This window comes from Aristolochia californica, unplaced genomic scaffold (genome assembly GCF_029961685.1).
Source record: "Aristolochia californica isolate CCGP_79_NKW_82.1479 unplaced genomic scaffold, dmAriCali1.0.hap1 SCAF_8, whole genome shotgun sequence".
Classification (NCBI taxonomy): Eukaryota; Viridiplantae; Streptophyta; class Magnoliopsida; order Piperales; family Aristolochiaceae; genus Aristolochia; species Aristolochia californica.
The window spans coordinates 35,287,583-35,304,789 of NW_027182279.1; the positions used below are offsets into that span (position 1 = coordinate 35,287,583).

General features: G+C 34.2%; 1 protein-coding gene across 1 annotated transcript; it reads left to right on the forward strand.

Moving 5' to 3' along the window:
* Positions 1–1,985: 1,985 nt before the first annotated feature.
* On the forward strand, positions 1,986–3,213 carry LOC137938939 (cyclin-dependent kinases regulatory subunit 1). Its single transcript, XM_068784059.1, has 4 exons — positions 1,986–2,089; positions 2,196–2,316; positions 2,399–2,459; positions 2,585–3,213. Exons 2-4 carry the CDS (start codon positions 2,264–2,266, stop codon positions 2,732–2,734), a joined length of 264 nt encoding a protein of 87 aa, XP_068640160.1. The 5' UTR covers positions 1,986–2,089; positions 2,196–2,263; the 3' UTR covers positions 2,735–3,213.
* Positions 3,214–17,207: the final 13,994 nt, after the last annotated feature.

Sequence of the window (17,207 nt, forward strand, 5' to 3'; positions counted from 1 at the left end):
AATGCAACTTGGAAGACCCGTGGACCAAATCAGGCACTTACAAAGAGAGATATAGAATTTTTTCCACAAGTGTAGGCACTAAATCATCAAAGAATTTGTGCTTATGTCAAGTGGAGACATCATCCAAAAATCAATCAATTCCTCTTATATCCTTTAAAAAAGAGGATAGATTTAAACCCTTATGCCTTAATCCAAACTCAAAAAATTGTGGCCAAACACATGAGAATCACAATCTTCTTTTGAGATCCTTAGTAGCAAGTCAAGTCTCTTATAACTCAACTCATGGGAATAATCCAACTTCAAAGAAACAAGTGTTGGAGTTCAAGGAAGTAGAAGGGGCAACAGAATAATAGAGGCAAGTAGACGCTGGAATTTGAACCATATGACGATCATCCAACAAAATAACAAGACCCCATGAACAACGTCAAGTGTGAGAGAAAATTGATCGAAGTTACATGTAGATAACCGAATCGCAAATCATTTTCACCAACAAATATCTCTTGATGAAACACTAGCAGCAACCAATCTTGATCAAACTTGCAATTTAGCTACAAAAAAATCAAGATTATAACATCACAAGAGATTAATCTTCACAAATTCTCATATAAATATCATCTTGTCTTGATGTAAATTAGAAATCAAGACCTCAACTTATAGAAGGAGAATATGTAAATAATGACCTGAAATGGTGAAATGATTTCCTATGAAACTTAGATCAAACAATTGATATTGAAGCTGGTTTTTTTTCTTATTGAATATAGGTCTTTTTATTATGGATGGTATAATGGTGAACGTTGAATACATATGGGCATGTTAAATATGAATTTGTCTTTTGTGTTTTTATAGTGATGAGTATTGTATACTCCTTGTGTACATTGATAATTTTATTTGGAGAGTTGCTTGGAAAATGAAGTATACCGTTGTGTTTTTCATCACTTTGTTATTAATAAAAAACAAAGTTATTAATGTACCCTTATTTCTTATCACTTTGTTGTAGATGGAATCAAAGATATCCATGTTGTGTAATTTTAATGTATATATTTATTGGTTGTAGATTGAAGGAGATGAGTCTTAATATTTTTATGTTTTATTTTGTTTGTAAACATATGATAGGTGGAGTAAAGGTCATTGTGCACCTTTCCTACTAATGTGAATATAACCCATAAGCAAATTTGGATAGAAAAGAATCTAAGAATAAGATTGCATGAGGTCAGAATTGGAATCCAACCCAAAATCAGATTCTCTTATACTGAGGGTCTAAAAGGTGGGAATAGAGAAATTGACTTATAGTAACTCTTTCTTTGGAGTTGCCTTGGAGTCCTAGAGATAATGGAAGATGACATTGGCCTTATTTTCTTTAAAAAAAAAAGGGGAAATGGGTAATTTGTTTGAGTCTTGCCACTTTTTTTTTTTCATAGAAATATTAAAACATAGTATGTTTTTTTATAAAAAAATTATAAATATAAATTTATTTGCAATATTTATTTTGATTAACAAATAAAAATCTATCAATAATATTTTAATACTTCTTAGGTTCGTATAAATTTTATTCATTAAAAATTATTAAAAATTATTAAATTTTCGTTCCTTTCCAATCTGTCTTGTGTATTCAAACCAGAGAAACTAAAAGCTGTATACTATTAATTTTTTATTTTTTTTCCACTTTTTATATTCCAAACATAGCTTTAATTAATATTTTATAATATTTTAAATATACTTTCTAAACATAATAATACGTCATATTCACATCTAAACTTTACTAACATGCCCTAAGATGTTCACAAGAAGGTCATACGTAGTTCCTTGATAAGATTCTCGAAATTTGAATTTAAAATTTGAAATTCAAAATTTTTCTCGCAAAACAAATGACTGGCTCACTTGCGCCTGGGAAAAGGCGGAAGAACCACAAGCAGTAATTTTCGAATAAAATAAAAAACCCGACCGTTCGAGTAAATATGTGCCGTTTGGACTCTGGAAAAAGTCTATTTATATTCAACTTTTTTCGCATGAGCCTGAGTTTTCAATCGCTCATTTTCCATTTCCCACACACTTGATTTTGACTGAATCTCGCCCGCGGTCTCCAATCCTGGTGCGATTTTTCTCTTTGATTTTTTTCTCCAAGTCTACAGAAAATTTTGATGTTAGGGTTTTTAGAAAATCTTTCATTGTTCTTTTACTGTTAATGTTCTTTACAGATTCGTTGCAATAGCTTATATTTGCCGCAACTGTCTTGATTTTGGTGTCTTCATCAAGAAAGGGAGAAATGGGTCAGATCCAGTACTCTGAGAAGTACTTTGACGACACCTATGAGTACAGGTAACGTTTTTTCTCTCATCTTTCATTCAGAAAGAACGGCTTCATTCGCTGTTCGGGTCTAACAGGTATTCGTGATTTGTAGACACGTTGTTCTCCCGCCAGAAGTTGCAAAGTTGCTCCCCAAGAATCGGTTGCTCTCTGAGGTATGCCACACGCCAGTTAGGTTTATTGATGCATCGATATCTTTCATTATGTTTGACGAGGGAGGCAGTAGGGCCTTCGAGATTTTTTTGGTTTAGTGGTGAAATGCTGTTTGTGGAAATGTTAGAACGAATGGCGGGCGATCGGAGTTCAACAGAGCCGCGGTTGGGTGCACTACGCAATCCACCGACCGGAGCCCCACATAATGCTCTTCAGGAGGTCGCTAGGCTATCAGCAGCAGCAGGAGAACCAGGCCCAGGTGCTGGCTGGTAAATGAAAAAAAAAAGAGCCTTACCTCTTTAGTTGTTCAATCTCTAGAAGAGAAAGAATAGACGAGACGGAACGCCTGATTGTAGTTTAAACCTTAAAACTTCACTCCTGAGGGATGTTTACTCTTCTATGTCCCAATTCCATCTTGCTCTTTTCTGTCCAGACTCTGTCTTTGCTTCAGAGATTAGTTACGTTGGATATATTAGATATGAAATAGAAGATTATTGATTGTATGGGCCTGTTACTTGTTATTTGTGTGCATAATTTTTGTGTGGAATTCTGTGGATGCCTTTTCACATTTAGAGTTTTAGTGCTGATGATCTGTGATATACCGAAGAAACTTTCGGTAAAGCTGGCCTTTGGCAATTGAAGATATTTTGGAGTTTGCATCACATTTGTTTCATCTTTGTAAAATCCATCGCTTTGCGCCCCTTGCTTAGTTGTAACCTGTTGGTGAATTCATTTATAAATTATTACTTTTTGCCTCGCAGTCCTTTTTCCATTTTAATTTGTGGGTGGAGTTGACTTCATTTTAAGCTTGTCCTTTTCAGTGGCTTTGTTATTTTGCTGTTATTCAGTGATGCCATGTTCAGGGCTCCTGAGTTCTAATGGTTCTTCCAAGTTTGATGGATTTTTCTACCTGTACATGAAATGATTGATTCTAATTGAAACATTGAGCAGGATGAGGCTTCTGCCTCAACTAATTGCCTAGTGCTATTCTAGGAGTTTTGGGTTCTTTAATGGCATTCTTGAGTGAATTTGTTACAGTTTTACAGATTTCTGGTTATATTCCAGTTTTACTATACTAACATTATAGGGATTCATTGATGACTAATCATGGCCTGCTACTTAGCCCGGTGATATAAATCAACACAATGACAGGGGTCTAAAAGACGAATAGAGTGGTTGGAAATTTTTAATTTCTTGTCACCTACATCAAAGTAGATAATAACAAAATCTCTTCTCTTATGATTTGTTCTCTTCACTAGACATTGTTCCACCCAGAAGGGCTCTTGTCATTCTTGTTACATATTTTGTCATATTTGTTGATAGTTTTGCTTGTTACATATTTTGTATGGTACAAGGTTGAAGACGGCCAATACCAACATTATTAGTCATGATATAATCAAAATATATCTTGGTTGGATGTAGAAATCATCAATCATGGGTTAAACTACAAAGACAACCATTCTCCCAAAGAAAAAAATACATTAGCAATGGAAAGGTTGTGAGAGAGATAAGATAGAAGAGAAAAATACAAAGAAAAAAGCGAGCGAGAGAGATTTAAGGTTAATGAGAGAACTTTCGAGGAAGTAAGGGGAGTGGATCTATAGCCCCACTCTCCCACTCTCCCACTCTCCCAAACTATAAGACAATACTTTCTTTAACTTCCAAGCAAAAGATTTAAATTACTTTTTTATTTAATGCTCTATTGAAGAAGACATCCAATTGCTTCTTGGATTTCACACATGTGGTAATTATTTTACCATTGAAGCCTGTCTACCTTTCGAATAAAGTGGCAACTGCAACTTATTTTAATGTGTTTTGTCCTCTTATCATCTATAGGATTGTTAGCTATGAAGAGTGTTAGCTTGAATTTTGTGAGCAATGATTTTATCATCACCAACTCGTATCAATCTTGTGTGTGCTACAACTATCATACTTAAATGGCATGATACTTTGCTTTAATACTTGATTTAGCCTCCACAGAGCTCTTCTTGTTCTCCAATTTGAACAATAGTTCTTTAAAAAAGGTATGGTAACAATTGTTGATCAATGAGTACTCCTTGATTTTGCACAGTCTTTATTAGAGAACCCAACTATATTGAAGTGGTTGTAAGATTCATACAACAATCATGTCCCTTGTCTTTTTTCAAGATACCTCAAAGTGATGACAACCTATAATATGTTTTCTTGGATTTTTTATAAAGTATAACTAGGAATGCTAACAATATTAGAACAAGTCTAGTATATGCTAACCTTAGTAACTAATTGTTGTTAGAAGTTTGGTGATCATTAGATTCACATTAGCTTCCATAGGAGTACCTACATACTTATATGGTGCAAACGAATTTCATTGAGAGTAAATGATAAATTTGGTATGAGAGAAAATGATACATTGTTTTTGGTTCTTGCCCTTTCAAGCTCAAGAAAGTATTTGAGAGCTCTTGGATCCTTGGTTTGGAAATATAATGCTTGAACAATTTTTGCATCTATAATGTCTTGAAAATTGTCTCAAAAAATAGCGGTATGATCAACATAAACAATAGTATCAACCATCACCATATGCTTTTTTAAGAACAATCATTGGGTGCTCATAACTACACTTGAAACTATGTTTAAAACAACACATCAAAACTTATTAAACAACAATCAATGGCTTTGTTTCAAGACATATAGTACTATTGAGCGAATACATTTTACTAATTTCTCTTGAGTAACATACTCCAGAGGTTGTGTCATAGTCTAAAAGAATTCCATACAATATCACATTTTTTACATCAAGTTGATGTCAATGATATTCTTTGTTAATTGCAATAGAAAATAAATTTCTAATTTAGTCTAGCTGTAGATGAAATTCTCTAAATAATCAACACCTAAAGTTTGTGTATACCATTTAAAAAATAATATGCCTTGCATTCAATGAATCCATCCATGATATGCCTTATTTTTGCCACATATATTCAACTAATGGTTCATACCATCTTGTTAAATAGAGCATATATTTTGAAAAGGGCATGCTTTTAAATTATGGCTAGGAAGAAGTTTTTTTTTAACACTTTAGAATTGAACTATCACATAGAGACACACATTATTGGTTGGATATAAGTAATTGAAAGAAACAAATTTAGATATAGGATGTTAGGTATAACCCCATACTCCTTTCTTGACAACAATTGGGATATCAAGATCATAGTACTATGGGTGGGTGGGGCTTCCTTTAGAGTTAGATGATGATGGTGGTATTCTGGCTTAGTTTGTACAACCTTGTGTTGATTGGCTTGCTTTGTCATATATAATATTTGAACTAGTCAAAGTAATATATACTAACTTACTAACTAATTGATGGATAGTAGGAGTTTGCTCATCATGTAGATTCACATTAGCATCCATTGGAATATCAACATGTTTAATACATAGAAAACTGATTTAATTGAGTTAGATTATATATTTTCTACTAGAGAGAATGATACCATTTTTTGCTTCTTGCTCCTTTAAACCTAAGAAAGTATTTGAGAGCTCCTAAATCCTTGGTTTGGTAATATCATGTCTGAGTAGTTTTTGCATCTATAATGCCTTGAAAATCATCCCCAAAGATATATGATCAACATAAACAATAGTCACAACTATCCGTGTATGCCTGTAAAAAATACACATTGGGTGGTTAGAACTCTTCTAAACTTATTAAATCACATTCAAGGATTTTGTTTCAAGTTATTCATTGTTTTATCAAGCTAACACACTTCACTAACTCCTCTTAGTGCCATACAAAATCACATTCTTCACATCAAGTTGACTACTCTTTCTTAATTGCAATAGAAAATAAATTTCTAATAGAATTTAGTCTAGCCATGTTGAATTCTAGGGTTTAACTCCATGGATAACTTGGTTTGAGAAGAAGAAAGAAAAAAGAAGAGAAGAGAAGATGTGAAGTGGAAGAGAGAAATTTTATGCGTTAAGAGAGCACGAGTTTGAGCTCCTCTCCCTCTTTTTTTTATCTATATAGATGGGGTATGTATGCCCTAATACATAAGAATAAAAAATAACACTTAAACTAACCACTAAATGCCATTTAGTCTCATAATTACACAGAATACCACTCAAATTATTTTAAACATTGCACAAGCTGGGGAGAAAATATGAAATATTCCTAGCTTGGAGCAGGTATTTGTGTGACTTTGTAGTGTGCCTTGGTGAAGATTGATTCTTTGAAGGGACATTTTGGCTTTGAAGTTTTTCTCGTATGAAATGACAGTGTCTAGGTTTTCTCATGAAAGATTGGATTGACCACGGTATGGATAATTGCCTAATTGTCATAGTGAAGGTGTATAAGCTTGGTTATTCAGAACCCAAGCTCAATCAAGAATGATTTTAGCTCTAACAATTCGCTTATTGTAAGTATTTGTTAAGCACCTAGCCAATACTACCCAACAGATTGGCCTGTCAGGAGCGGAAGGCATAGGTACTTAACCCCAGGACCAGTGGGTTATGAGCCTATCACACCCACCTTCATGAGTCGACGTCCAACGGTTTAACACATAGCGACGCGGATGGTTGCCTACGTCTAGGATTCGCGATCGCCCACGCCGGGAATTGAACTTGTATCAAAGTGCTAGCTCTGATACTAAATGTTAAACACTTAACCAATACTACCCAACAGACCGGCCTGTTAGGAGCGGAAGACATAAGTATTTAACCCTAGGACCAGTGGGTTATGAGCCCATAACAATACCATAACTCGTCATTCCACTTCTTCACTCAATCTTGCCACTATATTTTTTTACTTCTCTAGTTGACTAGATTACCCTTCAATATTAGTATGACCATGATATTTATATAGCAAGCCTTAACCTGAACTTTTCTTTAGATATTGAAGGCTTTCTAATACTTGCCAATGTGATTTTTGTGGTTGATGCATATATTGATAACATTGACCAAATAAAAAATATATGGTCTTGTAATTGTGAGATAGATTAGTTTTCCAACTAATTGTTGAAACCAACCAACATCGACTTCACTACCAGTTCTTGCACACAACTTAACATTAGGTTCTATAGGTGTGTCTGCATGCTTCCATCGAGGCATCTCCTCAACAAATCAAGTATGTACTTTGTGATAGCACTATACCATGTTTGGATTGAAGAACTTCAATCCCAAGGAAGCATTTGAGAAGTCCGAGGTCCTTGGTTTGGAACACCTTATTGTTTTTTACTTGTTGAATGCCAAAAAGGTCACATTGCTCGTAATAACAATATTGTCCACATATACTGTGATAAGAATATTGCCCTTGGTGAAATTTCTGATAAACATTGAGTGATCGCTTTCACAACTCTTAAACCCACATATCAAACCAAGCTTACAGAGATTGCTTCAACCTATATTGCTTTATTCAGTTGACATACTTTCTCCCCCTCAACCACATAACCAGGTGGTTGACACATGTAGACTTCCTTAGAGAGTATACCATTCAAGAAAGCCTTCTTGACATCTAAATGATGTAAGAACTCCGACCAAGTTCTTCATGACAATAAGAGAAAATATTTTATCATAATCAACATTGTAAGACTGAGTATAACCTTTAATGACCAATCGAGCCTTGTATCTAGCAACTTAACCATTTGGATTATACTTTAGGGAGAAGCATTTGCACCCAATTGTTTTTTTTTTTTAGCCTGAATCTCTTCATCTATGGTAGATTTCCACCTCGGATTAGTAAAAACTTCCTCATAGTAGGTAGGAATGGTGGAAGAAGACATTGCAGACAAAAAAGAGACACAACTGGTAGAGAAATGGAGAGTTGAAAAATAATGAGAGATAGGGTAAGGTTGGTCCATAATTTGAAGGGTCACCAATTGCTTTTTTTCTTGGCGGAAGAGTGGCCAAATGTGGTACATAGCTTGTCTTCATCTATGGCAGATTTCCACCTCAGATCAGTGAAAACTTCCTCATTGTAGATAGGAATGGTGGAAGAAGACATTGCAGACAAAAAAGAGACACAATTGGTAGAGAAATGGTGAGTTGAAAAATAACGAGAGATAGGGTCTTCAAAAGGTTGGTCCATAATTTGAAGGTTGTACTCACAAAGTACTCATGAAGTTTGGTTTTACACTGTTGCACATCTCCCGAAAAATATCATAAATCTTTTGTAGATTGTCAAGGATTTATATGTCTTAGATTGCTTTGGCTAGGTGCACCACATTGTTTGCCATATGTTCCTCTATACTATATTAATCAACCAATTAATAATTAATGTGTCCTCCCTCAACCCTCAACCACTTAAGGTAAGAGGGTTGATCCACATGCATAGGTGGCTAAACTATATGCTCAACAAGGTCTCCAGTAATCAGAAAACGTTTCACACATTGGGACCAAGAGTAATCGTCAGAGTGGTTTCATCCACTCTTGTTAGAGTTTGTGGTTTGAGTTAGGTACTTGGCTTTCTGCACCCTAAAAGGCCAATCTATTCGAGTTGTTTCGGTTAGGTATCTGACTCGGAACTCCAAAGTTAAGCGGGCTTGACAAGAGTAATTCTAGGATGGGTGACCTCCTAGGAATACTCTTTGCCTAGGACTTTAACAGTAATTACTGAAACCTTTGCTGAAACCAACATATATAGAGGAAGAGGAAGTATTTGACAATTTATGCATTCTAACTTAAATTATTTTTTTTCCAGAAAAACAACACCTTTATGTTTAACTTAGGAGGGAGGAGGAAAAGAATTTATTAGGGGGGTTAGTCCACAATGAAGTGGAATGAATTCCTCCCGCATTACCTGGTTCATCAAATTATGCGTTTAGTGTAGAAAGAATTGAATTGAAGTGAGTACCATTTCATTCACTCAGGCAAAAATGGGGGAAAGTTGATTCCTACCTATTTTGCGAATCATCCACTTTCCTCGTACGATGCACATTGCTTCTTTCCCCCCACCCGAAAGGAAAAAATTATCCTCATTCGCTATTCTCCTCCCTCTCCCTTGGCCTTCGTCTCCCGTCGACTTTTTTCGCCCCATTTTTTCATCTCGTCTTCGCTCTCTCTCGTCATCTCTCGTTTTCGCTCTCTGCTTTCTCCGTACGCCCTAGCTTCATTCATCCTGTCTCTCTCGCTATGCTATACCTAGGGTTTTTGCCATCGGCATCAGCGATTCGAGGGATTTTAGGGTTCTTACCGAGTCTATGATGCTTCGGAGAACGGATTGGGCAGAAACCTCATCGGTGCAGAGCAACGGAGGGACATTTGTTGATCTTCACTCCGTAACAGAATTTCGCGGCGGTTTCGAAGGCCTCAGAGTCGCTTGGGAAATCCAAAATCAAAGGTCTCTTTTGTTGCAGGGCTCTTCGACGACGACGATGATGACGAGAACTTGTTATTTTTTATTTTTTTCACTTTTTAAAAATTTATTCTAATAACAAGTCATTAGCATATTAATTTATAATAAACTTTAATCATGAATTAGTTTAATTATAATAAACTTTAAGCCACTGGATTTACATTTTGTGTTAATATATTATTAATTAATAATACGTAAATAAATATATAATATTGTTGATAAATTAATATATTTATTTAGTTATTATGTATGTTTTATTTTGTATTAAAATAGTGAGTTTTAAATTTTAAAATATATCTTATGTCATTACAAAATAATTTATTTATTTATTATATTCGTTTATGTTATTTTTTAATTTTTTAATTATTTTAAATAAACTGTAATCATTAATTATTAATTTATAATAAATTGTAATCATTAATTGGTTTAATTATCCAATTGCTATATTTATTATATCTCTTATGTTATTTTTTAATTTTTTATTAATTTTGTATAATTTATTCTTGTCACACGTAATTAATAATTTATTGTTTTATTGTTTTTTAGTTTTTAATTAATTAAGATATTAATATATTTTAATACTACTCGTTAAATCACGCAACCACGTTTATTTTGGTTAATTATTTGTTTAGTTATATGTTTTATTTAAGTATATTATAAAAGGTTACTGAAATTTGTTTTTCAGCCACTTGAAATCGTCTATTCTAAAACCTAAACTTAAATCAATTAATTTAAGTTCAATTCAATTCACTTCAATTCAAGTTAATTGTGAACTAACTTCAATTCAAGTTAACCCTCCCCCCTCCTCAATGTTACAATATTTTGAAATGTATATTAGGTATCACTTATGCTTGTTGTATGTTGTATTATGTACATAGTTTAATGGGTTGGGTGGGCCCATGGGCTGATAGTAATCTTTGGTAAAGCTGAGGAAGGTAGATTTTGCATTACCGTCCTCAAACGTTTCACCTTCTTTCTCCTTACCGTCGTCCTAGTTGAGAAGCAAGAGAGCGTGAGGCTCTCTATCGGGATTGTGCTATCAGTCCTCGGAGGTCTTGGTGGTTCTGTCCACCACCAACGGAACTTGGAGGTTTTCGTACGAGAGGAGTAAGTCGTGTAGTGCGGTGTTTTGTCCTCGAGAAGACCAATTCGTGAACATTGGTCTCAGTTGATTCGTTGGTCCTCATTCTTGAAGAAGACATCGGTTGACAGTCAAAATTGACAAATGTTTGAATCTATGGAATGCAAAATTATGGGGGGATTAGTCTAAAATGGATCAGACATAAATTACTTCGGTATTACTCCGTTCATTCGATTAGGCAATTAGTGTTGCATGATCTCCTCTTCATTTGAATCATGTTAGGTAATGTTCTCAGGCAAAAATGGGGGAATTGTGTTTCATACGTATTTTGCAAATCATCCACATGAATCATGCGTGTGCCTTCCTCTCCCAATGAATTTTTTTGCCCCCTCTCTTCTTCCTCTTGTCTTTGCTCTTCTCCCTCTCTCGTCTGCTTCTCTCAGTCTCTTCTCCCTCTTGGTTTTTTTCCCTTCTCGGCCTTCCCCCCTCAATTTTTTTCCCTCTATCTTCTCCCTCTCGACTTCCCTCTCGGTGTACCATCGGAACGGCCTCCATTGCCGTAGTCTCCCGCTATTATCGGTGCCGCGAGGAAGATGACGCATCGGCGTAGTGAGAAAGACGACGCTGGTTTAATTTTTTCTAATATATTTTGTTATTTATAAAATAATTGTTTTTATTTATTTAGTATATTCATTTTGTAATTATTGTATTAAATTAGTGATTTAATAGTTTTAATTAAAATATTGTTAAAAGTAAACATTTGATAAATTGTTTTGGTCTAATTATCCCATTGCTATAATTAATTAAACTAATAATTAATAATATGTAAAAATATATATTTGTTATTGATAAAATAATATATTTATTAAATTAGTAATTTTTAATGTTAAAATATATCTTATGTTATTAAAAAAATTATTTATTTATTATATTAGCTTATGTTATTTTTTACTTATTTTTTGTTTTTTAAATTAATTTTAGTCACATGTAATTATTATATTAATTTATAATAAACTATAATCATTAAATATATTTTAATACTACACATTAAATCAAAGTGTAACCATGTTTTATTTTGGTTAATTATTTGTTTAGTTATATATATAGTTATAAAAAGTTATTCATTCTCTTGTTTATATCATATTTTTTTATTTTTGGAATTTATAGTGGAAATTGTTTTCTAGTGCACTTGAACTGGTCATCTTCAAGTCGTTGTAGAAAGAGAAACGAAATATCTAGTGATAACATTGGTAGATTCATTGATGTAATGAAGGTAATTGCTCCAGCCTAAAGAAGGCAATATCGAAAGAGAATGGTTCAAAGCTCTCAGGGAATTCCCGGATTTATATGGTTGGATACGCCAAGTAAGAAAGTTATGTTTACGAAGATGACAGTGGAAGAACTGGTTGAGTGGCTTAAATATTGTACAATAAACTATTTGTAATGCGTTTTAAGTACAATATTTTCTATTGAGTATGGATGTGGACAATTAAATGGATATGGTGGCATAGGGATGTGATTGAAGGTATGTGAGAATGTGGATGAATATGGTTATGTATAGGTGTGATTGCAAATAGGTTATGATTGAAGAGTGATGTTTATTTGTGTTTATGACTTTTAGGCGATTGAATTTGTAGATTCTTATGGATATTATGATTGACGAAGAAAATATTGCAACTATTATTGCGTTCACAAGTTTCTTTTTTGCCATTGCAACAAACGTGTACCATTGTAACAAACGTATACCATGCTCTTGTGGGATTAATGGTCCATTGAATTTGCAAAATGCACTAGACAAATCACCTGTTAAATTTTGAAAAGTTTATAAGATGAATCAAATAGTATTTTGCAAAATTGGCACAAATACTTACTAATAGAGGGTTTTTATTAGCCACAAAGACCATCTCAGTGGAAGAACAACTTGTATATTTCCTCCTAACCATTTTGTCAACAAGAATCATATAGTGTCACAACAGAGATGTTTAATAAATCGAATTGGACCATAAGTAAGTATTTCAACAAGGTGTTGGATGCAATCATCAAACTTTACTCTGATTACTTCATATGGCCATCAAAATGCAAACATTCGAAGATTTTAAGCAGTTCAATGTTTTATCTGTACTTCAAGGTAACATCACTTGCCCTCTAACTAAACAATTTTAGATTAATATACAAAGTTAGTCAATATTAATTGAAATTGTATAATTAGGATTGTATTGGGGCTATTGATACAACTCACATCAAAGCAAACATTCCACTTGAAGAACAAAAGATGTTCTGGAATGGAAAAGTCTATCTCTCACAAAATATGGTGACAATATGTTCATTTGACATGCAATTCACTTATGTACTTGCTGGATGGGAGAGATCGATAACTAATTCCCGTGTACTGAAGGACGCATTGACTCGCCAGGATAAAATCTTTGTACCTTAACGTAAATGATATATTTTTATGTAGTAATTTTTTATCTATTATATCTTCAATTTTTTTATGTGGAATATAATTTCTATTATAAGTAAATATTATCTAGTCGATGCTGGTTAGGCAAATCTTTCAGGATTTTTGGCTCCATATCAAGGAACTCGGTATCATCTGCAAGAATTTGGAGATAATATTTCTAGAAATGAAAAAGAATTATTCAACCGAAGACACTCATCTTTAAAAGCTCAATTTCAAATGTTGAAAGACGCTCTATTTTCTTTTAAGATCCAGACAAAAATTGTAATTACTTGTTGCACATTGCGCTAATTATGTACGTGGAGAGGATTGCATTGATCTATTTGAATTGGAAGATGATGATTCGGGTGGTGAGCTTAGTGGAGGAGGTGATGCGGTCCAATGAGGTGTAATGGATGATACAAACAGTGACAATAGCGATGGTCTTGAGGATGAGGGTAGCCAAGTAACAACCTTTCGAAGGCACTGTGCATTAGAATCCACAAGAGCCGCGCAATTTCGAGATGCCATAGCGACTTCCATGTGGAATGATAAATAATGGTTGTATCTTATTGCTTTTGAACATGTGTCATTCATACGTACTATACTTGTAACTTGATGATTTTAATATTAAAGGCACGAACTTGTTATTTGAATAATCTTTCTTAGGTTATTAATAAAGTTGTATATTTATTTATTTAATATTTTTTTTAAATTTTATTATTATATTAAACTTGATATTTAAGTATGATAAATAAAATATAGTTAAAGTATGCATTTGATTAAGTAATTCATTTTAATTTCGTGGAAATATATTATTAAGTAATACCATGTAAAAAATTCATCTTGTGTTATTAATAAAATATTTTTTATTTATTAATTATATTTATTTTTAATTACTCTATTGTATTAGTGATTTAATAGCGGTAATTTAAATATTGTTAACTCAAGCATTTATCAATTATTTGGGTTTAATTAACTCATTTTTATAATTAATAAAGTCAATGGTTTTAAATTTAATGGAAAATATTATTAATTAATAATATATAAAAATATATAGTGTGTTAATTTGATAAATTTTTCCTGTTTAATCATGCCTTTTTTATGTTAAAGTTTACCATATATTATCAATAAATTAATAAATGAACATATTATATTCGTTTATGTTATTTTTAACGTTATTTATTTATTTTTTATAATTACTTGATTGTAGAAAGGAGTCCGAAATGTTATTTTAAACTACATTAACGATTTAAAAATTCAACTTGAAAATCACCAAGTACTCCTAAAGATTTGAAAGTAAGAGATATGTAGTACTCGTGTTTCTATGAAGCAACTCAATCATTGAGATGAAATAAAATTCAAACTCGAGCGTAGTTGATAGATTATTGTAAAGAATTTACCAATTTAGGACATAAGAGTTTGATCTGAAACAAGAGTTCAATATTCCTTGGCATATAAAATATCAGTTCAATTATCGTAAGCGTTGAAAGTTAAAGCTCAAATACAATGAAAAATTAAAGTTCAATATTTGCAAGACAATGAAGTATGATTTGACAATCACTAGGATCATTCTAGTATGAATCTAGGCTATGACATATCTAATATTTAAAAAGTAAAAGCTCTTATGTACTTAGCTTTTCTGAAAAATAATGGATTGACCTTGTAACCCCCAAATTGACCTCCCAAAGATGATATAAAAAAATGAAATACTTTGAAAAAGAGTTATGAAATGAGATAAAAAAATATATTTTAAGAACGAAGCTTTAACGTTTTAAAATAGAGTAATTAATTAAATTTCAAAATCAACTATGAGAAAAAAAAACCCTCACTACAAATCACCCCCCTCCCCATGCCTTTGTCCCGTGCATGTACTATTTGTGCATGGGCTAAATCATATGTGCCCAATTCGTAATGAGAAAAAAAAAACGCAATCAACAATTGCTCTTCCACATCTCTTCACAGGACAATGTTCTGCCCGCTCTAACCGTTACCAGTGTCACTGCTCTTCCACTTCTCTTCATCGGATAATGTGATGTCTCTCCGTTTCTTTTTCACCTTCCCACATCTCTTCACCGGATGATGTGTTTTCTCTTATTCCATTCACCCCAGTCCCTACCAATACCACGTCTCTTTTACATCTCTTTATTGGACGATGCATTCTCTTCGATTCCGTACACCCTAACTGCTACCAGTGCCGTTGCTCTTCCACATCTCTTCATCGAACGATGCGTTCTCTTCGATTCCGTACACCCTAACTGCTACCAGTGCCGTTGCTCTTCCACATCTCTTCATCGGACGATGCGTTCTCTTCGATTTCGTCCACGTTAACTGTTAATAGTGTCACTGCTCTTCTAAATCTCTGCACCGGATAATGAGATTCCGTCCGCCCCAACCACTAACCCTCGAAACAAATCTCCTTACATAGCCAATGCCAGGTTTACCGTTTTAGTTACTATGAGACGAGATTGGTCTCTCTAACAAGTGGCCAATCTTGAGGGGACATGATAAGGGATAAACATAATCCCTTCAGTTATTGGATAAGATCCCATTGAATTTATCCTATGTTGTATTTATCTTATGATGTAAAACTTATCTTTTCTATTCTTACTTCACATGTAAAGGTGTGGTTTAGTTCATCCTCTAAAGTGGTTTAGTTCAATATCTATCACAAAGAAGCCAGATCTAGATCATTTGTATCGAGGGTACGACTATCGTATTGCAACTTGGTATTAATTGGATTAGCGGTCTGTTGTCGAAGATCAAGTGTTAGGAAATTTTCATTTCCTATTCTAATTTAGGTAACATATTTATTTTGCAATTATACTTTCTATTATTAATGGAATGGGCTAAAATTAAGTGATCTAATTTTGTTAAGCCCATTAAGGTATGAGCTATGGATATGGGCCAATTGAGTAGATACCATAAGGAATTATGGGAACCCTATATAAAGAGACACAACATGGTTATAGTCCCCAATATACTAAATCACACATAGTTTCCCTTCTCCCCATCCGGAAGAGAGACGAAGGTCCCACTGAGGAATAAGGCGATTTAGTTGAGGAAGACCATATCCGTTCTTATCATTTGTCATAGAGATTCCGCATTAGAAGACAAAATTTACGGAATGGATCCAGGTATGTTTTTCAATCCTAATATTCTAACATGTTGTAAATTCTGAATTAGAATTTACTATTACGGAATTCAACAAGTGGTATCAGAGCAGTCTGTTAGATTATTAGGATTTCTAGATTAATTCATGGAGTGCAAAAAAAAAAAAAAAAATTTCCACGGAATTCCTTTTTTTGGGTTGTGCGTTCTTCGGCGTCGGGTGGAGGATGGCGCTACAGCGTCCATTGGGACATGCTGTAGCGCCTCTGATAGACAGCCACTGGTGGAAGCCACCCCCCACCGTATCTCTGCGCGTGAGCAGAGTGGGCGACGAAAAACCAACCCCCCCCCCCCTCCTCTGCGCGTGAGCAGAGAGGGCGACGGAAGAAGCCGCCGAGCCCGTCGATGAAACGACGTCCGACGGGAAAAAGGGGGAGGCGACGGAGGAAACCTGTTGTTGGACGGAATCCGAACAGTGATCGGCAGGCTAGAGCCTTCGGGCGAACAGCAGTGTCGATAACCGAGAGTCTGGCCCGGCAGTGCCCGTTGGAAAGAATGGGCGACAACAGCGCCTGTCTGGAGCGCTGTCGTGCCGTTGGGCGCTAGCAATGCCCGTTGGGCGTGCTGTCATGCCTGTTGGGCAACGGTAGTAAGAATTTTCTTTTTTTTTGACTTCATGATTTAAGGATTGTTTCTATTTATGCGGTCTCATCACCGATCATTCATGATTGCCCAGGTCATTGATACGGATAATATCCAAATACCAAATACATTCCTTATATAACCTATGCGAAAGAGAAGAG